The 23,221-nt window shown below is 47.7% G+C and overlaps 1 protein-coding gene across 1 annotated transcript in view; it reads right to left on the bottom strand.

The window, feature by feature from the left end:
• LOC311524411 (uncharacterized protein) overlaps positions 1 to 13,266 on the bottom strand; it is a 43,428-nt gene extending 30,162 nt beyond the window's left edge. Inside the window, exons 1-2 of the mRNA XM_084635473.1 lie at positions 13,131 to 13,266; positions 2 to 234 (exon numbers count right to left, since the gene is read on the bottom strand). Coding sequence (XP_084491599.1) covers positions 2 to 94 — 93 coding nt within the window. The 5' untranslated portion in view covers positions 95 to 234; positions 13,131 to 13,266. The remainder of the gene's footprint in view (position 1; positions 235 to 13,130) is intronic.
• Positions 13,267 to 23,221: the final 9,955 nt, after the last annotated feature.

Here is a 23,221-nt window from a genome sequence, read left to right as displayed (position 1 = left end):
CCTGTGGCTGCTTCTTTGGTCTTCCCCTCTTCCTCTTTGGTGGCTCAGGCAGAGGGGATGAGTCAGGGTCCATTTGCTTCTCACTGCTGCTCATGGTGCCCCTCGCCACGTCTTCCAGATGATGACCCAATAGGCTATTTTTCCATGGGCAGCTGAAGCAATGGGAATGAAAATCGCACCTCCTTGCTCTCTTTCTCTTCTGTTGCAAGCAGACCCCGTCTCCACCTGCAAGAACTGGAGATAGAATTAGGCATAACAGCATGTCACCATTCCTGCTCATGAGGAGGGTCTGAGGACACAGCTGCCTTCTAGAAGCACAAGAACATTTTGTAAGCAGTTATTTGTTCTCCCCACCCGCTCCTCTGACATGAAAGCCTTGCGCTGCTATTTATTTTTAGGAGGTGAATGTGGCGTTGGTGATAGCCCTTAAGGTAGAAGTTCTCTAATTATTCACGGACTGGGTACCAGATGGACAATGACAGAATGGGGTAAATTCAGCCCAGGGATTGTAGAACATTTAGCTCCTTTGGATGACAGGTGCTGTATCAGTGATACTGTTTCCAGTAGGATGGAGTAACCTGTGAAGGATACAGCAAGCATGTACAACCTAGGGCCAGGTCTCTCTCTGGTGGGTTTTCATTTCGACACATTATTTTGTTTGGTTCCTCTATAACTGCTTTAGACAAACTAACATCGAGGGAAAGATGTCAGAAGAGCAGAACTGTTTAATGTCCACTCCATCCCTTCCCATCTGACCCTTCTCTCCCCAAGTCCCATTGAGAGCTCTCTGTGGTTGGAATCCGCTCTGGTCTTAGTGCATGTATGGTTCCAAGTAGTAACTGAGGCCATGAGCTGTTGAGAGCACAGTGGGGACCAGTCATTTTTCTTGTTCATGCTTGTTCTCCTCCAGTCCTGTTGCCAGAGAGAAGAAGGAAGTCAGACTGTGAAGCTCCTCACCCTCTGACCCCAGGGCTGGTGATGGGAGATTGGGTCAATGGACCTTCTCCCTGGGTTCTGTTGTCAGAAGAGGGTGGTGGAAGTGGAGCAAATCCGGCCTTGAGTTGAGGCAGATAGGTGGAGCCCCCAGCAGTTACTTGTGTTGGTTATGTGTCAGACCATCCCTGGTGGAGGGCTGAGCAGCCAGTGCCTGCCTGGTTCTCAGCACAGCTTCCAGTTTGCTGCTCTGCCTGGGAAGGATGCTTACTATGCTTGCTATCTGACCTGCCAGATCTCTGCTCTTTATTTCCTACTGCACTGAATACAGAAAGCATCTAGAAGACTATGCTAAGCCTAGCGAACTGAGCCCTACTGGAGTGACTAAGCAGATGGAGATTGCAGCCTTATCTGAATCCCCTTTCGGCAGGAATTCTGATCACAAAATAAATAGTCAACAATAGTGTGGCCAGGGAATCAAAACCATTCTCTGCTCAGGAATCACAGCATTGAATATGGAAAGACAATGCGTATCTCTCCCCCCGACAGAAAGCCCTTAGCTCTTTCTCCTCTTCTTGCCAATCTCAAGACTCCTGGTCCATTTAATCTCTCCTCCTGTGGAAGCTCCATCCCCTTCTCAACCAAGGATCATTGTTATTGCCCTTTTCAGGGCCAATTTCTTTCTCCCTTTCCTGAATGAGGGGTTGGAATGGTGAGTGCTCACCACCAGTGTGCTCCCATGCGTTAGGGTGTAATGTTGCATGGGGTTTCATCTCCAGCATGCCCATCAGGTTGTCTGTCTTTGCACACCACTCAGCCCTCCAGCTGAGAAGTGAATAGTCCAAACCCCTTGGGAGGTAACACCCCATCCTATTCTCAACCCTTGCCTGGGGTTCCACTGCCTTCCCCAGCTCTGGTATCCCACACTGGTCCACCCCATCTTAGTCTTTCTTCAGCCCTTCAGAGGAGCAAGCCAGCCAACTGCTTCTCCCTGCGTCTGAACACTCTCAACTTACTTATAAAGCCCAGGTATCAGCTAGCACTTGATCTGTCTTTAAGTCCTGCTCCTTCTGGCTGACAAGTAGCTATCTAACCACCATGCAGGTGGAGTGAATGTTCCTAAGTGACCTTTAACCTTTTCTCGCCCACGATGGGGTTCCCCTCATCCCAGGGGTAACATTTTTTTAAATAATGCTCCTAAGTCACTTAGGTGAATCACATTTTCAAAAGTGATGTAGGTACTTAGGAGCCTACATCCCACTGGCTTTCAATGAGATTTAGGCTGCCGAGTGCTTGAATCACTGTAGAAGATTTTACCCGAGGTGACTAAAGTGGAACACAGTATCCCAGGTGATGGTGCACTGTCGATTTATAGAATAGCATAAGATTTTCTGTATTGTTCTAAAATAATGCCTAGAAGTTCCTGTTCTCACCTGAATGGCAGTGTTTGTTAAATTCTACCCAGTTGCACCTTTGGAAACTGGGTTGCACAGGTGTCCCGGAGGGCCTAATTTTTCCCTCAGTTTCTTGTGGCTTTGACACTTCTAGAATAGTGGTGGAGAGTGGGTTGTGGAGGCTGCTTGTGGCGTACGTAGAAGAGAAGATGAGTAAACAGGTAGAATGGACATGGCTATAGCATGTATATGTGCAGTGCATGACAAGATGTTAGTGAAGCTGGCTTGCTGAGCAAAGCAGTGGTGAAGAAACTGTAGTCATGCAGGTAGCCTGTGGACAGTGGGTACTTACTGTATTTGGAGAAATGCCACTCAGACAATGAAAACAATTTACTTTCAATGGACATTTTTGGACAACCTCTAATGCAGAATGAGAGCATTACTGATGGGGAGTGGCTGACATTGCCAATGAAATAATTATAATACCTAGCCTTTATATTGCTCTTTTCATCAGTAGCTCTCAAATGGCTTTACAAAGGAGGTCGGTGTCATTATCTGCATTTCACAGATAATGAAAACTTGGGCAAACTGAGGCCCAGAGCAGCGAAATGATTTGCCCAAGGTCACTAGCAGGCCATTGGCCAGACTGGGAATACAATGTAAAGGATGTATTTGGAGGGGGAGTGTGCAGGGACAGGGGGCAGAATTAAGGTTGCTATGGTACCTTAATTCCGCACTTCCATATTTTTAATTGTTTGGGTTTTATTTTTAAATTGTGCAGGCTTAACTTAGAATTTTGTGATCTTCCAACATTTGTTTATTGTAAACCTACAATGATCTAATAGGATTTTACCTTATGTGTTGATATGATCTTTCAACCTTAATCCTAGCTCAACCAATCTTTTGCATGGGGAATTTCCATCCCCCTCTGCCCCAGCCCACTCTATTTGTATGGATTGATCTGACACACCTCGGCGTTGCAGTCAGAACTTTGAGTCTAATGACGCTTGTAATGAGTGCTGGATCCAACAGAGGTCTTGACAAACCCCTGGAACAGGAGCTCTGGGTCTTGTGCTGGATCTGCCAATGAAACTTACAAATCCCTCCAGCTTTCCTTCTAAGTTCTAGCAAACTTCCCAGGGGATGTGTGCATGCAGGGAAACTATCCCCCTGCTGAGTAGCTTAGGGGTGGACTAACCCCAGACTTTGTGTGTTGGGTGTACATGTTCAAGCTTAGCAGGCATAGCATGCAGAACTCAAGTGTTTTCCTTTGTACAGATTCGGAGAGGCCTAGTCCCCGTACAGGGACACTTTCTAAATCCTACCAGACCGATGGCAAACTTTATAGTGTGTGGCAAGCTTCATAAAGTCTATTAGGCCTGCAGAAAAATGTATGAAGGTCACCTGGAGCTGACAGTGTGTTCATACATTTTTTCCCAGAGGTGTGTATTTGTTGGGGCATGGGGATTAGAAGAGACTGGCAAGCAAAAGTCCTTGGAGGGGTGGCTTCTAAACACCACAGGAGTCGATGCTAGGCTTGTACAAGACAGCAGCACTTGTAACAATCATAGTACCTAGTTCTTACAGAGCACTTTTCATCAGTAGATCTCTGGGCTTTACAAAGAGGTAACCTCATTCATGTTATATTGGTGGGGAAACTGAGGTACTGATAAGCAAAGTGACTTGCTTAAGGTTACCCAGCAGGCCACTGGTAGTCATGGGACTAGAACCCAGGTGTCCTGAGTCCCAAGACAGCACTCTAGCCATTACACCATGAGATTTATAATTGCCATAAGAGAACTTGTGGACCTGTGATGAATTTTGCAAAGTGCACCAGGCCTGAATGACAAGAATGCCCTCAGTGGAGGCCTGTAATGTATTCACACCTTTCTATTATCTCCAAAACTGAACACCCCACTTTCCAGAAACACTCCTGAGCACTTCATCTCCTTAGGGAAATCTGCAGTTGCTAAGTCAGTTTCGTTTTGTAGAAATACATGCCAAAAATACATTTGTTTTCTGTAAGACCCCGACCTCAGAAACGGTTTGTATGATTGCCAGAAACCTATCCTCCAGCCACCATGCACACCTGCAAAATGTGGAGTACACACAACCTTTTTTAAAGGACTATCGAGGGGGTAGATAATGGAGCCCTTGTTATAGCCTTGACTATAGAACTGTGGCTTTCTCTTCAAAAGGAAACATTCACAGAGCAAAACTCTCATTTCACAAAAAAAAAGAGCCACAGTCCACTCTCATTTATTATGATGTAAGTCCAGAGTAACTCCACTGACATCAATATGGTCAGGCGTGATTCACACCAGTAGCTGTGAGAGCAGAATTTGACCCAAGCCCTGTATCAAACTGAGGACAGAATACTGAATACACAGGGACTGAGAAGGCAAGGCAATGCAAAGAGAAACCTTTCGTTTCAATGACTGTAGCAAGAATGATCTGCTTTAACCTTATGGGAAATTACTTTCACCTTCCGAGAAACCAAACACTCATGTCTCTACAGATGCTGCTGGCAGATCAAGAGATATCGGGGCTCACTGTCGTTTCCTATGAACTCTTCAGAAAGTGCACTGCGCTGTCTGGGAAGTTAAATGTTATCTCCAGGAGAAGGGGACAGTTGCAACAGTTTGGAAAACATCCCCTCCCTGGAAGATTCCTATATGGAAATGAAGCCATCCTGTCTAGCCTGTCCCTGACATGTCAGAGAAATACACTTGCAGAAACAGTGCAGCACCAAATCACCTGGAAAAATTCCGCCCTTGCGCAATGTTAACGAGGTGAGTTTCCAAGTGTGTATAACCAGCGCCCCAGGAACCTGCAGAGATGAGTACCAGTTCTGCGTTTTCTATGCCCATCACTGACAACTTGCTTTCAGGAGAGGGAGAGGTGGGCTGCCTCTAAAGCAAACCATTGACCAGGTATTTTATAGTGGTGGTGAAAGGTTCCCAACTCACAGTGCAGGAAACTGGAATCTTCTCTTTAGTCCCATAAGGTACAAGGACAGCAGGTGTGCAAGCTTCCCTGCTTCACACCTGTCCTGAGAAGGCCAATTCGGGGGCTGAGGGAGAAGCTCTATTTGGGTTCTGAGGGTTCCGTTCCTCACAGTACCAGAGATTCTCCTGGGCATCCCTGGAGAAGTCACTTAGTCTCTCTCTGTGCTTCAGTTTCTCCAACTGGAAAATGGGAATAATCCTTTAGGTGCTCAGATACTATGGTGATGGGCATGGGATAAGTACCTGAATAAGCCAGGGGGGAAGAGTTTACTCTCTGTCCATTCAGTCCCTTCATAGCCAGCAAGGCTGCTGAGTCCTGCCAGTTGTGATGGCGGCTTTCAGGATCAAAGGACTGTCTGCTAAGAAACAGAATAGTGCCACCAGCTCATTTCACATAGGGGCCACCAGACAGCTACCTCCACAAAAGGGCTATTTACTGCTGACCTCGGCTGGGTTTCAACCAGTGATGTAGGTGTAAATGTCTCTATTTCCCATTACCCAGCTCCTGAATCATCCAGTTTCAACCTGCTGTAAGAGGGATTTCTAGACAGAAAACCCATGTTTAGTGCCATTCTAGTCAATCTATTTGTCTGCCCAGCCACCTGGGTGCCAATGAGAGTAGTGTCTAGGTGCAAAATTCATTAAGTTAATCATATAAATCATCCCAGCGGGCTCTGCTCTTGCTATCCCAGAGTCCAGCCACACAGTCCAGAATTCTCCCTCTCTCCCTACCCTTCTCCCAGGAAAGGGCAGGTTTTGCCCCTGCCTCTAAAAACAGACAGACTAGGTGTGAAATCCTGGCTCCACTAAAGCCAATGGAAGTTTTGCCACTGACTTAAGTAGAGCCAGGATTTACCCTAGAACTCTTCCAGTAGGAGGTTCCACAGGCAAGGACCCAGCATTAAGAATGCCTTGACTCCAGCTTGTGCCAGTTTCACTGTAGCCCCTTCTAGTTTGTGTCCCCAGTGAGCACCGCTGTCTTGGTGGAGCATATATGGAGAGGAGGGCCTTGACATACCCTGATTCAAGACCCTGGAGGACTTTGGGCAAGATTTTCAAAAGCATTAGGCACCTAAGGATACAGATAGGTACCAAGTGTGATTTTCAAAAGTGCCTAGGCACCTAACTCTGACTGAAATCAATGGGACTTATTTTTTTCCAAAGGTGCCTATCACACTAGGCACTCCTCTGAATGTTTAGGCTCCTAAATACTTTTGAAAATCTGGTGCCTGGAAGATTAGGACTACGTCCTTCAACTAGATGATTTAGAAGCAATCAGGGAACTGGTGTAAAACATGCAGAACCGATCTGATGTGCTCACAGCTGCCAGCCCACAGCCTGGAGTCTAACAGGCCTTGGCCGGCTGCCTTAGGCAGCAGGGATTACAGTACCACAGTCTTGTGGAGATGAGCACATGAGTCACGGGTGGTAGGCTTTCATCTGAAAGGAATGGGACTGCTGGAGCCTGGTCATTGCTACTTTTCCGATGAGTTTGCCTAGGAAAGGTACTTTGGGGAAGGTTAACATCCCAGGTCACACTGGCTGTCAACCCAGCTTTATGTGTCGCAGGGAGGTGCCATTAATCTGAAAGCTGACATGGGGAGGTGGAATTGGAGGCACAAACTTTTTTCCTTTTTATTCTTCCATTGCCTCAGCTTTTGTCTTCTCCCCTATCCCCCGCAGGGGCTGAGTTCGTGCTGCCAGGTGTGCACTGTCCTCTCTAACAGTGTCTTACAGTAGGAGCTGTCCCTAGCCCTCAGGATTCCGTACACAGGAGGACTGGTGGTATTTAGGACTGACTACTCAAAAATAGTTAAAAGCCTAAATAAAACTTAGGAGCCTAACTTCTAATGAAGTTAATGGAAGTTATGCACCTAACTCCTTTTGAGCATTCAACCCTTAGTCCCTAGCAGCTATGAGTCCCCAGGGTGTCTTCCTAGGAGTATTGGCACAGGAGGGCATGTACCATCACATGGAATTGTTAATTTCCTGTAGTGTGGATGGCTATGTTTCTTACAGTGACTGGCAGGCTCCAACAGCCCCTCCCCCAACATCTACCAGGGTCCTGGAGCCTTCACAATCAGGACTCTGACCAGGCAGAGCATGGAGGAACCTTGAGTAGCACTGCTGGGTGATGGATATGAACAGAGGTCAAATGTCAATACTCACACAAGGGAGCTCTGCCCAGTGGTTAGAACCAGGGGATAGGCACTCAGGAGATCTGGGATCTAGTCCTGTGGCTCTCCCACAGCCTCTGTAGCTGCTTTGTGCCTCAGTTTCCCTGTCTAAAATTATGGCATAAGTAATAATTCAGATATTAATAGTCATCTACCTCCGGGGATGGGGGAAATGGCGGGTTAAGTCACTACAGTTTGTAAAGCACTTTGGGATCCTCAGGGCGAAGGAGCTAAAGAAGGGGGCCGTGATTATATCTGATAGCTCACTGCACTTGCTGTGCTAGTGAGCACAAGGGCAAGCCCTGGCTTAGGAGATGATGGGGAGGCACCAAGGGAGGCTGTGCTACAGCCCAAGATTTGCAGGCACATGTAGGAATTGCTTGCTACACCCTGCTGTGTGGTGAAGACAGCTTTGTGTCTCCCATGGGGCCAGGTTGGCAGGACATATGTTGGCACAAAGTCATGAGTTAGACTCCCCCCCTGAAATCCTGGGGCCATGGCAGCAGCTTGAGTACAGGCTGGGACTGCTGGGAGCTGGAGGGTATTGCTGAAATGCTCAGCTAAACAGGGTGTCTGAGCCACATCCAGCCCCAAGCTAGAGAGGAAAGGTGGGATCAGAGCCCAGCTCAGGGAGATTCACATACAGGGGTGGTCCTGAGGTCGAGGGCATGGTCCTAGGTCCCAGACTCCCCCAGCACCCTCCCACCAAAAGTACCAAGGTCCATGTCTGGATCCAAGACACCTGAAGCGCCTCCCAGGTTGAAGACCCCCCTAATCCAATCAGCAGATCCCTTTCAGGGTCTTTGTCCCAGGTCCCAGATTCCCCTACTAACCTCCTTCCCCAGCTCTGAGTCCTAATTTCCCTGTCTAGACACCTCTCCCTGTGGAAATCCAGAGCAGACCCAGTGGGAATAATCCAGAACCAGCAGAGAAATAAGAGAATAAAGAGAAACCTATTAGCACAAACTAAAACAATCCTATGCTTCTCTTATCCCAAATAGCATCCAGTCCCTATGCAAAGCTCCAACCCTCAGCAGTCACTGGGGCACCCAAATCCAGTAACTGGCATTTACTATGTGGTGTCCTCATGCACACACCCAGGAGATGGTCCTCTGCATGGCCAGTGAGCAAAGACATCTCAGGGATCTGGCAGAGGGATGGACTAGGACCAGATGTTGCTCCATGACCTATTTCTGTGCAGAGCTTTCTGGTTCCCAAGATGCAATTAATAATCATTGCTTTCCCAGAGCTAGGTGATCTCTCCATTTCTAACACATGAGCTGTGCACATGCATTTCAAATGCAGGTTCGGTAACGCGATAAGAAAGAAGCAAAATTACCTGTCAAGAACTTGGACAGCTCCACTTGACCTGGCCCCAGTAGAGCTAATGGTGAAAACAGGGGAGAAAGAGACAGAGCTCTCCAGTGACTGACACTCCTCCTGCACTGGGGAGAAGGAGCTAGCTTAGGTTTCTACACACATTCATTTCAGGAGCCTTACAATGAGCCGCGCACTATTTATTTCACTCCCAGTTAGTGATATGGAAAGCAGTGCAAGCGTTGCCTGTGATCTCCTTCTGATGGCAGTCCTGAGTAGTGACAGCAAGTGAAACTGAAAAAAAGTTCACTTTAACTCAGCTGGAATCTTGCAGTAAATTGACCAAAAAAAAAAAAAACTCCCCAACTAAACCACTGAGCTAGGCAGCCCTTACAACTGCCCTGCTTACTAAAAATAAGAATAGAAGGGACAGATCGCTTCACAAATTCCCCACTTCCAACAGGGGTGGGTTATATTTACTCTGACCTTATTTTAAGACCGTTAGAGAAGAAAAAAAACCAAGTGTAGCATCAGTCTGGCTTGAGATGAGACAAAGTGGTTACTATGCCAGGTCCAAAATAATTGTAGGGACTTTTGCCATGAGCCATAGTTAACACCCAGGGTTGGAAAGTGGCCCAGGTTAGGGTTAGGTGTGCTTTGATGGGAGTTTAAAGAAGTGATATTGTCTTGCTATGTACGTATCATATTGATGCAAGTTTTAATCATGGCTGCTGTGAGTATTTTGCAGATGAGAATACAGACTTTTAATATGCATGGTGTGGTTTCTGGCATACTGGTATGTATTTCAGTGTCAATTAAAACAGGGAGTTTGAGTAAGAGCCAAATTCTACCTGCACTCCACACCCTGTGTAACTCAACTGATCTACCTAAGAGCCAAACTCTAGTACCTCAAGGCAAGTAGTAACCTACACAAACAATACATTGAAATGAACCAGCAGCCTAATAACTCTCTTTCAGAATGGTGCATAAAGACTTTCCTTGAGATTTAGATTCCTGAGTTGCTTTGAAAATGGAACTTAGGTTCTTCTTGAAAATGTTACCTTTGAACTTATTTGTACAGGAAAATTGGCCTGGTGTTAAGGCACTGGACTTGGGATTCAGGAGATCTGTGTTCAATTCTTGCCTCTGCCACATAGAGTTTAAGGCCAGAAGGGACCATCAGATCATCTAGTCCAGGGGTTCTCAAACATGATTGCATCGTGACCCCTTCTGACAACATAACCCCAGGAGGGGGAACCAAAGCCTAGGCCCACCCGAGCCCTGCTACTCTAGGTGGGGCAAAGCCCGAACTCCCCCACCCCAAGAAAGGAGCCAAAGCCCAAGGGCTTCAGCCCCAGGCAGTGGGGCTCAGGCTTGGGCTTCAACCTAGGGCAGTGGGGCTTGGGCTTCAGCAAATCTAATGCCAGCCCTGGCGACCCCGATCGCCTTCCTCTGTAGCATGGGGCATGGGTCACTTGCTGGAGGATTCTCTGCTCCCTTGAAGTCTTTAAACTACGATTTGAGGATTTCAATAGCACAGATATAGATGTGAGGTTTTTTGCAGGAGTGGTGGGTGAAATTCTGTGGCCTGCGTTGTGCAGGAGGTCAGACTAGATGATCATAATGGTCCCTTCTGACCTAAATATCTATGAATCTATGAAAATGGGGTTGTGACCCACTTGGGGTCCTGACCCACAGTTTGAAAACTGCTCATCTAGTCTGACCTTCTGTATAGCATAGGCCACCCCAGCCACCTATACACCAAGGCTAACCATCAAAATTAGTGCAAAGTATTACAGCCCTCAGGACACTAAATTATGGTGTGTCATAGGCAGAGAACAGGAGGGACAGAGGTGTGCCAATGCCCAAGATCCCTGCCAATCTGACCTAGATGAAGATTCCTTCCCACATCCGGTGACAGAAACTATGCATGTGAGTAAGACGCACCAGACAGTGCTCAAGAAAGAATTCTCAGTGTCACCTCTGAGTACTGGCCACACTGTCCCATGTCCCTTCTTCAGCTGTGGCCATCTCTGCTGCTTCAGAGGAAGGAGACAAAAATCAAACCAGAACAACCACACACCATAATACATTGGGGGTGGCAGGAAATCCCTTCTAGACCTTACAGGTCTACCTGAAGCATGAGATTTTAGGATCATAAGACGTGAACTGGAAGGGATCCCAGGGCTGCCGTGTCCACTGATGCATAAAATCCCACTCAGACATTTATTAAGCTCTAGCCTAAAATGAATTGGGTTGTTTGCTCCCACAACTCGTAGCGGGAGGCTGTTCCAGAACCTCACTCCTCTGATTACAAATCTTCCAGTGTGACCTTGGGCAAATCACATTCTCCATCTGTAAAATGAGGATAATAATACTTCTTGTGTCTGCCTTGCCTATTTATGCTGTAAACTCTTTGGGGGAAGAGACCATCTCTCACTACGCGTTTGCACAGTGCTTAGCACAGTAGGGTTGCCACCTGTCCATGTTTTCCCAGGATTGTCCCTTTTTGGAGGCAGCTGTCCTGGGAAATCTGCACGTGAGCTCAGTACACATTGCCAGCTGTCCAGTTTTATGCGCTCAGGAGCATAACAGATGTCCTGTTTTTTTGTAGCTCAGAGGTGCCAACCCTATAGCACAATGGGGCCCTGATCTTGGCTGGAGCCCCTAGATGCTAGTATAATCAAAATAATAATAATAGTACATATGTTATAAAAAGATTGATCTTTCATGCAACCATAGTCATCCACAAAATCAAAAATGCTTTGAGTTTAAGGCTACCAGAATCTAACTAATTAAAAATTGCGTATAGCTCCCAACACTGTAGTTCGTAAATATATCCAAACTGTAATCTTTTTTAAGGAGCAAAATAATTGCATGTGCTCCTAATTAGATAGATACCGTTAGAGATGAAGTAACTGTGCAAACATAGAATAACCATAATGCGTGGGCCAGAACATAAAATGACACCCAATATACTAAATCAGGAACTCTTCATGATACAGCAAACCATCAGACAAAGGAAATATAATGCACAGTTCATTATCCTGCATTATAAACACTAGTTACAAACAAAAGAACTATGTTAAAAGAACATTATTGCTGTTGTAAATTCAAGCCCTCAAAAGTTAGAAAATGAGAGTTACCAAGTTAGCAAATACAATCTTAGTTCAGTTCTCTTGTGTGTACACATTATGAGACAGTCTTTAATTCTATGATCACATACTTAGTAGTTTCAGTTTAATGCAAGAAGGGACCATAGATCATCTAGTTTGATCTCCTGTGTATCAGAGGCAATTCAATTTCACGCAGTTACTCCTGTATTAAGCTAGATAACTTGTGCTTGGCTAAAGCCTATCTTCCACAAAGCCATCCAGAGATGACATCAAGATGACCCCTTGGAGGACATCAAGAGATGGAGGATCTAGCACTTCCCTTAGTAGTATATTCCAATGGTTAATCACCCTCACTGTTAAAAATATGTGCCTAATTTTTCATTTAAATTTGACTGGCTTCAGCTTTCAGCCATTGGCTCTTGTTCTGCCTTTTCCCGCTAGATTAGAGAGTCCTTTAGAACCTGGTATTTTCTCCCTGTGACAGAACTAATGCACTTTAATGCTCTCAGTCTTCTTTTTGATAAACTAATCAGAATGAGATCTTCAGGTCTCTCGCTATAAGGCATTCCCCCAGCCCTCAAATCAGTGCTGTGACTCTTTCTGCAGCCTCTCCAATTTTTCAACATCCTTTTTGAAATGTGGCCACCAGAACTATCAGCAGGATTCCAGTATTCGTCTCCCAAATGCTGTAAACAGAGGTGAAATCAGCTCTCTCCTCCTCCTTACTGCTCCCCTGTTTACACATTCAAGGATTGCATTAGCCCCTTTTCCCACTGCTTCGCACTGTTGTTTTTCCACAGGACCCCTGCATCATTTAGCGCCCAGGGTGGATGGTGCTCAGTGAATGATCAGCTAGTCAAACTTCGTTTTATCCTTATTCTTCAATGTGTGGCCCAGGCCTTGTTTACCGCACACTATTCAAACCCTGTTCTGAAGACCGAATTATTAATTTCCTTGTAACTGAGCTGGCCACCTCCCAAGCACCTCCTCATGGCCAGAGGTGGCTCCAACGCATGCTGCCTCAGTTTCCCTTTGTTTGGATTCCTCAATAACTCAAAAAAAGCTTTCACAGTCTAGTAACACCCCTCCCTGGGGTCTGGGTTTATTAACAAAAAGTTTAAAATAATTCAAACCATCCTCAAAGTCCCAAAATAATTCAAGTGGCCTCTCCTAGGCTTCTCCTACCTGGAGTTGTTCCACCAGCTTTGCTGCTTTCCTGGTTTCTCAGGGTCCCTGCAGCATCTTTCCACCAGTTTCCACCTGGGTTTAGCTCCTCCTTCCTGAGGAGCCTGTTCTCTGCTCCAGCTCTCAGCCTGTCCCCCCTGACTGTCCACAAGCCTCTCTTTTTCTAACACTCCCTCCACCCCCAAGGCTTGGTTTAGTCACATAACCATTTGTCGCACATCACAATTCATTTCCTCCGTCTGGGGAGTATAGCCTGTGTCACAGGTGGGCAGGGCCCATCTCCTCTTGAGGGGCCAGCCACCCAGTAACATTCCATGTAGGCTGTTATATGGCACTTCACAAACATTGATTAACCTAGCCTCACAACACGCCTGTGAGAGGAGGGGGGGTGTTATCTCCATTTTACAGATGGTAACCTGAGGCACAGAGATTAAGGTCAAAAGCAGAGCTGGTCAAAAGTTGTCTGATGGAACAGGTTTCTGTCTGAAAATGCTGATTTGATGGAATCTAAATGTTCTGCGGGAATGCCTGTTTTGGCTGAAATTTTCAGAACCATGCCAGCCTGAGGGAGACAACTAGCATGGAAACTTCACCTGGACAGTTAAAGCTCGGCAAAGTTACAAGCAACTGAAAACAGGGTTTTCTAATGGGAAGTATCAGGCAACCTTAATACTAGGTAGAGGATCTACCAGTCTGGCCTGTAATAAGACATATAAAGACCAGTTAACATTAAAGCCAAAGGAAGGACTACTGCTGACTTCAGCGGAAGCTGGATCCAGCCCCAAAATAATTGAATTGGGCCCTAAAAGTAGGGACTGAGTTCACACTGTTTGGGTGCTGATCACTGAGATGGTTTCTGGGGTAGTAGTGTATGTGCATGAGCTGAGCTATAAGACAAGTGTAATCCTGGCTCGTGCTTTCCATAGGGCTGGGTTTTTCGTTGAGGTGTTTGACACTGCACCTTTCCTTGAGCTGCAATAAGCCACTTTCACTGCAAGGGGATGATGTTTTTATTTTGGAATTTCCTTTCTTTTTGTTGTGAGGCCAGGCTCCTGCTGCTTCATGTAAACAAAGCAACATGGGGCGAGCTCCCTCTGGCAGGTGTGGACAAGCCCAGGGCACTGGAGATAAGAGCTGGCTTGTTGAGTCAGCAGGGCAGGGAGGTACTCCTCCTCTCCTGAGATCCAGAGTACCACACTTACAGGATGAAATTGATTGGGCCTTGACAAAATTGCAAACTGCTGTGATCTTCCTATGTCATGCTAGCTAGGCATATGTACTGAGGATGGCAATGCCATATAAGGGCTATCCTGTAATTATAAGATGGTCACTAACTCCTTTTAGGAAGGATCCAGATTTTACCACAATGAAAAACCCAGCCCTATGGAATGCACAAACGAGGTACTGTGAAAATCAACATGGCCCACTTCTACTTAAAGACTGGAATAACTTTCACTTAAATTCAAAACTAATTTCAGTTCTGAACTGACCTCCATTGCAGTAAGCGTTAAGGGAGCAGAACTAGCTGAGTGGCGATTTGCATTGAACATCCCCTTTGGGATCTACTGGCCCCAGTGTGCCAGACAGGAGATCCATCCTGATTCAGAGTGGCTATACCTGTGTTTCAGCCCCAAACTGCTGCCATCAAGGTGATTATCTGAGATCAGCACCATGGATCCGATGGCAGAATTTGGCCCCTTTGGAGGAGGGGTGAATCCTGGTGAAGCAAGAACAGCATAAACACAACCAGCCTTGGACGAGTCATAACCAGGTGTGAGCTGAAGGGTGCAGGGAAAGCAGCTCAGAGTAACAGAGACAGGAAACAACTTATCTCAGTGAAAAGCTATGTTAGACAGCCTCTTTCAATGGCAATGTGGCTTCGGTTGGTCTCACATCCTCAGCATAAATCAGTGGCCTGGTGGGACAGGATTTCCACCCTGTGCAGTTTGCGATGGAACAGTGAGAGTTTCCTGGCTCCAGCTGCACACGATGATTTATGGCCACATTTCACACTCCCCAGAAGGAGACGGTTAATGTGCGGCAGATAAGCAGCACGGGGCATGTCGGGAGGACACCTCCAGTGAACGAAAGCAAAGTGCAGCTGCAAGATTAGAAAGGGTCTTAGTGGGACCAATACAGGGGTCTATACTGGGACCAGTACAAAGACCAGTACTGGTGTCTTACTGGGATAAGTATGGGGATGAGTACTGGAGTATTACTGGGATCTATACTGGGACCAGTGTGGGGTTTGCACTGAGACCATTACTGGTGTATCACTGGGACCAATGTGGGGGTCTGTACTGGGAGCAGTGCTGGGGTCTCTATTGGGACCACTACTGGAACCAGTATTGGAGTCTGTACTGGGAACAGTACTGGAAACTATCTTCGGACCAGTGCTGGAGTCTTACTAGGATCAGTACAGGGGACTCTCAGTATTAGTTCCAGACCTGGGCCCAGTAAGACCCGAGCACTTGTTCCAATAGACACCCCAGTACTGATCCCAGTAGAGTGCTGAGCACTGGTCCCAGTTCTGGTCCCAACACTGGTCCCAGTAAGACCCCAGCACTGGTCCCAGTACTGGACCCAGTAAGACTGCAGCACTGGTTTCAATACAGACCCCAGTACTGGCCCCAGTATTGGTCCTAGTAAGACCTCAGCATTATTCCAGGAGGGTTAGATTTTTAAAAGACTAATCTCCTTTAAATAAAAAGATTATAATTAATTTTTTTTAAAATGTATATTAATTTATATCAAATTACCATACACTTTATAACAGGAAAAATATCTGCAGCTGTGGTTTGAGGGTTTAATAGACCTAGCGGACAGCAGGCAGATTTAAGAGTAAGATGCACAAAGGGGGCACAGATACTTCAAGTCTTCCCTGCTCACCTAGTGGCTACTGCAGTGGTCCCTGTAGTCCAGATCCTCAAAGGTATCCTAACTCTCATTGAAATTTAGGTGCCTAAATAACTCTGAGGAGCTTGGCCTGTGAGACAAATGCAGCCCAGAACACGTGGTGACTGACAGAAGATGTACTTGCTAGTCAAGCACGTGAGTAGGATGGAGGGGATGTATGCTCATGTCAGCAGCATTTCATTCAGATCTTGGGAGCCCCAATTCTTATAACACCTTTGGGTTTCCACGAACACCTTCCTTGTATGTAGTGAAGGAAGGAAACAATGCAGCTCTCCTGAGTGCTCTCTGCACTGGAAGGGGTCATCGTTGTCTCCTTGCCTTCCACAGACAATGCAGACCAATGCCAACTATCATCCCAGAGGAGGTGAGAACTGATGTGTGCAGCATTTCCCAGGTATCAGTATCGGTTTTGTGCACAATAGCTTGATTTGACATACACACCCTATAGTTTCCTTGGGGACCACCTGACCTTCCCTCCCTGTGCATTCCTTGCAAGTGCTTTTTCAGAGTGCTGGGGATTTCATGGAGGGATTGTGTGGTATAATCCTTCCCCAAGCTCCCCAGACCAATGCTGCAAAACAGACCTGTGCCATCTTTCTCTCCCTCCTTTCTGTAACTCCCTGGGTTCTCTACTACATCTCAACTAGGACTAATGATAAGAGCCACACACGTTTCTAGTGTTCTAAACAAGGAGGCAGTGTTACCCAGTGGTTAGAGCAAGGACCTGACAAATCTAGTCTTGACTCTGCCACTGACTTGTCTGAAGCAAATCACTTAAACCCCTCTGTGCCTCCATTTACCTAACTATATGAGGTTAGCAAAACTCACCCACCTTTGCAAAGCGCTCTTGGATCCTAGGATGAAAGATGCCTTCAAACTACTAAGTGTCTTCATGAATGAACTCTCCTCTGACATTCAAATCTTTCTATTACTAAATACCTCTGGGAATAGCAGTCATAAGCAGCAAGCTGAAGGTAGATAAAGTTCTGAAGGAGAAAAGATCAGACTGGGATAGAAGAGAGAAAGAGCCTTCCCCAAGTGGGACAGAAACCCAGAGTCTACGGGATTGTAATAACAAATACTTTACTACTTAGCACTTCACTGGCACCTTCCAGTGAGGGGTTTCTATAAACTTTACAAATACTGTTAAACCACAGACATCCTGCAAAAGTGGCAAGTATTTTTTTTTCAATATTTGTTTTTATTTAGGTTTCATGAAGAAATCAGATCAAAAGAGGTTGAGTCATAGAGTTCAGGTCTTTCACACAAGCCTTTAGTTATGAAGTGATGGAATAAGGAAAACACATGGTGAAAAATCATCAAGGCCCTCATCCTCCAAATACTTATGTACATGAGAAACTTTACATACTTACTCATCTGAGTAAATTTCACTATGTGCCTATTTGCATCTTAGATGCCATAACAATGGCTTAGAATGATCCTCAAAGGTATTTAGGATCTAAGGTTAGGTTCTAAATATATCTGTGGATCTGAGCCTATATAAGTGCAAAAAAGGCCCCAATTGCATTTGATCAATATTACACAAGCAGGAGCAATTAAACCTTTGTTACTATCAATTAGCCAATTTTGTAAAGGCATTGTCCATAATCTAAAGCTGTCATTTTGCCAGATAAATTCCAACATTGTGTAAATTGACAGACTGAGTTCCAATTATCAGAAAGGAGAGAGAAAATGAATAAAAAGGGAGTGACACAATGTCACTCCATGCCCCACAGTGTTACACAACTCTGAAACATAGCTAAGTATTTAAGTAAATCACCTTCTGATGGTATTGATAAATCATGCTTTTGGGCCAACAGGAGATAATTAGGGCCTGGGTCCTGCAAATTAAAACATGCCAGGGGAATCATTTTCCTGTGCCCCATTAAAAACTTGATTTCAATGGAAGTTATGAATCTAAATGCCTTTGAGAATCTGGGCCTTAAAGTCTAAGATCAGGCTTTCATCATGATTTAATTATTTCAGGTTTTTCAATGGGCTGTTAAAAGGGTTGCTGATTTAGGCCAGATCAATACTGCAAATGTACATTGGTATAACTATGTCGCATGGGAGTGTGAAATATCCACACCCCCAAGCAACGTAGTTCTAGCGACCTAACCCCGGGTGTAGACAGCACTATGTCGACAGGGGAACTTCTCCTGCTGACATAACTACTGCCTCTTGTGGTGCTGGATTCACTACGCTGACAGGAGAAGCTCTCACTTAAAGCACTGCAGCTGCGCCCCTGTGGTGCCATATGTGTAGACAAGCCCTAAGACACTCTACAGAAATGCAGGGGCTCTTTTGTTGACTCACACTAAGCTCAGTGTTTAAACACTGTATTACAATTCAGGGTAAGTGCTGCTGAGACACGCTGGCAGGTGAGTTCAGTTATCTCCAAACAGGATATAAAGGGGGAGAACACAAGTATATGTGAACTAAAAACCTAGGCCAGAGAAAGTAATGGAAAGAAACTCTAAGAACAGCCAAACTTAGGGAGAAGGCTTAGACTGAGGTTTATGTTATGTTTCTGGCATAAAATAAAGCCAAACCCCAGGATGGTACTCAGGAGGAACTTCTAGTACCTACATGGATAGACATACATACAATCTTTATGAAGTCTTGTCTGACAGGGAAAGCTATAGGTAATACCCCCAGCTCCAAAGGGTGCTGCATCACTTCTTAGTCTGCATCTATTGTGTCTACCTAGATCAGGGGTGGACAAACTACGGCTGGCTGGCCGGATCTGGCCCACCAGCTGTTTTAATCTGGCCCTCGAGCTCCCACATGGAAGCAGGGTCTGGAGCTTGCCCCTCTCCAGCCAGGGAGCAGGGCCGGGGGCCACTCCACGCAGCTCCTAGAAGCAGCAGCATGGTCCCACTCTGGCTCCTATACGTAGGGGCAACCAGGGGGCTCCGCTCTGCATATTGCCCCCATCCCAAGCATCGCCCTGCAGTTCCCATTGGCCAGGAACCATGGCCAACGAGAGCTGCATGGGAGGTGCCTGTGGAAGGGGAAGCATATAGAGCTGCCTGGCTACGCCTTCGCATAAGAGCCAGAGGTGGACCATGCTACTGCTTCCAGGAGCCGCTTGAGGTAAGCGCCACCCCTGAGCCTCCTCCAACTCCTCAATCCCCTGCCCCAGTCCTGATCCTCCTCCTGCCCTCCAAACCCCTCAATCCCAGTCTGAAGCACCCTCCTGTACCCCAAATCTCTCATCCCCATCCCAGAGCCCTCACCCCCAGCTGGAGCCTGCATCCCTTCCCACACTCCAACCCTCTGCCCCAGTCCTGATCCCCCTGCTGCCCTCTGAACCCCTCTGTCCCAGCCCAGGGCATCCTCCTACACCCCAAACTCCTCACCCCCAGCCCCACCCCTGAGCCTGCACCCCCAACCAGAGCCCTCCCCCGCCTCCGGCACCCCAACCCCAATTTTGTGAGCATTCATGGCCCGCCATACAATTTCTATTCCCAGATGTGGCCCTTGGGTCAAAAAGTTTGCCCACCCCTGCCTTAGATTGTAAGCTCTTCAGTGCATGTTGTGTGTTTTTGGATGCTAAAAAATTAATAGTCCTTTGGCAATACTTCCCAAAATGTCTTTGGCCACAGGGGGGCAATAATGCTCTAAAGGTGAAACAAAACCATGTGCCAAGAAGAGGATGTTAAAGAAAAATATGTGTGGTAGGGATGTTTGAAGAGATTTAGTAGCATGCAGGTCCAGAAGCGGAAGATCTCTCCTATGGCCGCTAGATGGTGATGCAGCCTCGCACTTTCCCATTCTCTGAATTATCCAATTTTTTAATGATCTGATCTGGCCCTGGTCTCAATTAGATAAGATAAATGGGGTTCTGCTTGTATATACATTTCTTTGTGTGTGTGTTCATTTCCCTCCTCTCCCCCCGCAGTCCTTTTGCAACTGAAACAACACAAGAATGACAAGATCAGGTTTCAAGGTGGTGGAAATATAGGGTGAAGACCATGTTACCTATGACAGTGTGTAGTGGGGTGCTGGTGCAAAAACACCTAATTAGCCCCTGCCTGGTCAGCTCCAATCAAGGGAAGCAGATTGGGGCTGATGGAAAAGGCCTGATGCCGGCCTGAGGATTGGCAACACCTGCTAATCTGAGAAGCCAAGGGCTATAAAGGCTGGGAGGGAACCAGACGGTATTGGACAGTCAGGGAGAAGTTAGTCAGGGAGGGAGCTGGAGGCCTCCTAGCTGAAGGCTGACTCTGCCTGTAAAGTTTGTATATAGATGGACACTGATGGTGGGCCAACCTTAAGTAAATAAAGACACAGTTGTTGCACAATCCTGAAGCCTCTCTGAGCCTTACTGGGGAGAGCAAGCGGGCCCCAGGAAGAGGGGTGGGTTGTGAACCCTGTTACACATGGGGGCTTGTCCAGGATCCTTCTCCAGAGACACAGTTTGGTGACTTGGAGATGGGGGGCACTCTGCAGTGGTTCACGGAGCAACACTGGGAGATGCAGAAGACACTGCAGGCCTCTCAGCAGTCCCACCAGCCAGAGAGGCAAGCTTTACTGGCTTGGCAGGCCAAGCAACAACGGACTTTGCAGGACTTTAATAAAGAACGTGCAGTGGTGCAGCAGTAGCTCCTGCTAAAACTGGTGAGTCCTGTGGGGCGAGATGGCTCTCGCCCCCTGGGCCTCCACCTCTGTAAGATGGCCCTGGGGGATGACCCTGATGCCTTTTTGGGTACCTTTGAGCAGGTGGTCCTGGGCATGGGATGGGATAGGACAACATGGGCCCTGGGGCTAGCCATATCTTGCTGGGGAGGCGCAAGCAGCGTATATGGCTCTGACAGATGCCCTGGCTAGAGATTATGACCCGGTGAAGGCAGCCATCTTGGATGGCCTGGGGCTTTCATCAGAAAAATACCGGCAAAAGTTTCGGGCAGCCCAGTGAGCCGGGAGCGTGTAGCCCTGGGCCTTTGCCCAGAAATTGACAGACTGGGCAATGCGGTGGTTGAGGCCCGACGCCCAAACAGTGGGGCAGGTTATGGATCAGGTGATCCTCAAACAGTTTGTGCAGTGCCTCCCCGATAGCATGCAGGTCTGTGTGCAGCGACATCAGCCTGGCACTGTAGAAGCTGCCGTCAAAAGGACGGAGGAATATGCAGAGGCAGACTTCCCCCTGAGGGAGCATTGGACCCTGCGTGACACAGAGGGAGGCAAGAAACCCTGAGAGCATCCTGCTGGGAAGCCGGTAGACAAGAGATGGGAGGAGCACAAGGGAACCCCTACCTGCCCAGGACAGCTTGTATGCTGGCGCTGTGGACAGCTGGGGCATAAGAGCCGTTACTGCCTGGTGATGGACTGTGGGGCTACTGAATTCTGTGGCTGGACCAAGGTTGGGAGGCGGAAGAAGAGGCGTGGGATAGCCACTATCCCTGTGCGGGTGGGAAGAAAGCCCCAGAGGAGTCTAGTGGATACGGCCTCAGCCCACTCCCTCATACAGCAGTGCTTGGTAAAGCCACATTGGCTTATCCCTGGAGAAAGGATGGTGGAGGAGTGCATTCACGGGGATGGGGAGTATTGTCCCGTGGCCCAGGTACCCCTGGAGGTGCAGGGAAGGTCTGCCTGGAAGTGGGTGAGGGGTAATAGTGGGGTTGCCCTACCCTATGGTACTGGGGTTGGAATGGAACCCTGCTCCAAAAGGGAAAGAAGGCACAGGGAGGAGACCAACAGAGAAAGCAAGAGGGAAGAACCTGGAGGGAGGGGGCAAGGCCCCACCGGGGGTGGATCTTGAGAAAGGGGAGCCCCCACACCCTCAAGAGGAAAATGATAGGAACCCTAGACAATACAGCCAGGATAGGGGACCGAAGAGGGAACGGAAGGTCCCAGGACGGGACCATCCAGGGGAGGGAATTCCCGTGATAGAGGAAGAAAAGCCGAAGGAAGTTCAGAGAATAGGAACCCAAAAGGGGGAGGCTCAAACTCCAATAGGCAGAGGCCCAGAACCGGCGATACGTGGCAGCCTTGGGTCAGTTGGTGCCGATCCGTCTCCCCAACCAGGGAAGGAAAGAGAACGGCCGGGGCAACCTGCCCAAGGTTGTGACTGGTGTGATGACTTCTGGGGAGAGGTGGACTTGTGGAGTGGCCCACCCCCTACCCAATGCACCTTTTGTGGGTGGGGCGTGCCAAAATCCCAAAGGGTTGAGCCCGGGGACCACCCAGATGGGCAGGGAGGCCATCTCCAGAGTAAAACCCCAAGCCAAGAAAAGCGGGGCCGAGCAAGAGCAGGCCTGGCATCGGCTTAAGGGGGGAGGTATGTAGCGGGGTGCTGGTGCAAAAACACCTAATTAGCCCCTGCCCAGTCAGCTCCAATCAAGGGAAGCAGATTGGGGCTGACAGAAAAGGCCTGATACCAGTGTTGGGGACACTGGGGCATGGCCACTAGGTAACTCGAGGGGATGGAAGACCACGAGTGTCGATGAAGCCCCCTCGCACTAGGCCCAGGTGCCCTTGGCCCCCACTCCCGCCTGGAGGCACTCGCAGCAGCTCTGCGTACTAGGCCCAAGTGTCCTTGGCCCCCCCCCGCCTGGAGGCACACACAGCAGTTATGCTGAGGATCTGCAACAATATGCTACAGAGTCAGACTGCCTGAAACTAAGCAAGGCCAAACAGGGCAGATATGGAAGAACAATGCTGAATAAAGCAGCTTTATGTATAGTTTAACAAATGATACAGAGAACCAGGGAACTAGCTGGGAACTGGACTGGCTGGCTATATGAATACTTGGGGCAGCTTGCTATTGGATAAGTATGCTGGGAAAAAGGATGTATAAAAGCCTGTGTAACTTCCTGCTCTGTGTACAGGATTTGAGAGTCAAATCTCCCTGTACCTATTTGAAGCTTCAAATAAACTTTTCTGCTTCTCCACCCCGTTGTGATAATTGGGTGTAGCACACCGGGTAACGAACCAACTCAAGCTGTTGTTCAGCCTCTCGGCACTGGGTGCCGGTAACAGCTTTTGGTGTCCCTGGGTGAGCGACGAGGCTGCAATTTAGCCTTGCCCAGACCCTTCCTGGAGGTTGAGGATTGCGGCGAGAACCGACGCCCAGTGCGCACTGGTGAGTTCACTGGGGCCTCTGAGAAGACGCGATTTGATCGACCCCGAAGGGCACAACGGTGCAACGCACTCATATAGTGGAGAAGCAG

Source organism: Lepidochelys olivacea, assembly GCF_965140295.1.
Source record: "Lepidochelys olivacea isolate rLepOli2 genome assembly, chromosome: 7".
In the NCBI taxonomy this organism is placed as follows: Eukaryota; Metazoa; Chordata; order Testudines; family Cheloniidae; genus Lepidochelys; species Lepidochelys olivacea.
The sequence above is the reverse complement of the archived record's forward strand: the minus strand, read 5'-3'. Positions and strand labels throughout refer to the sequence as shown.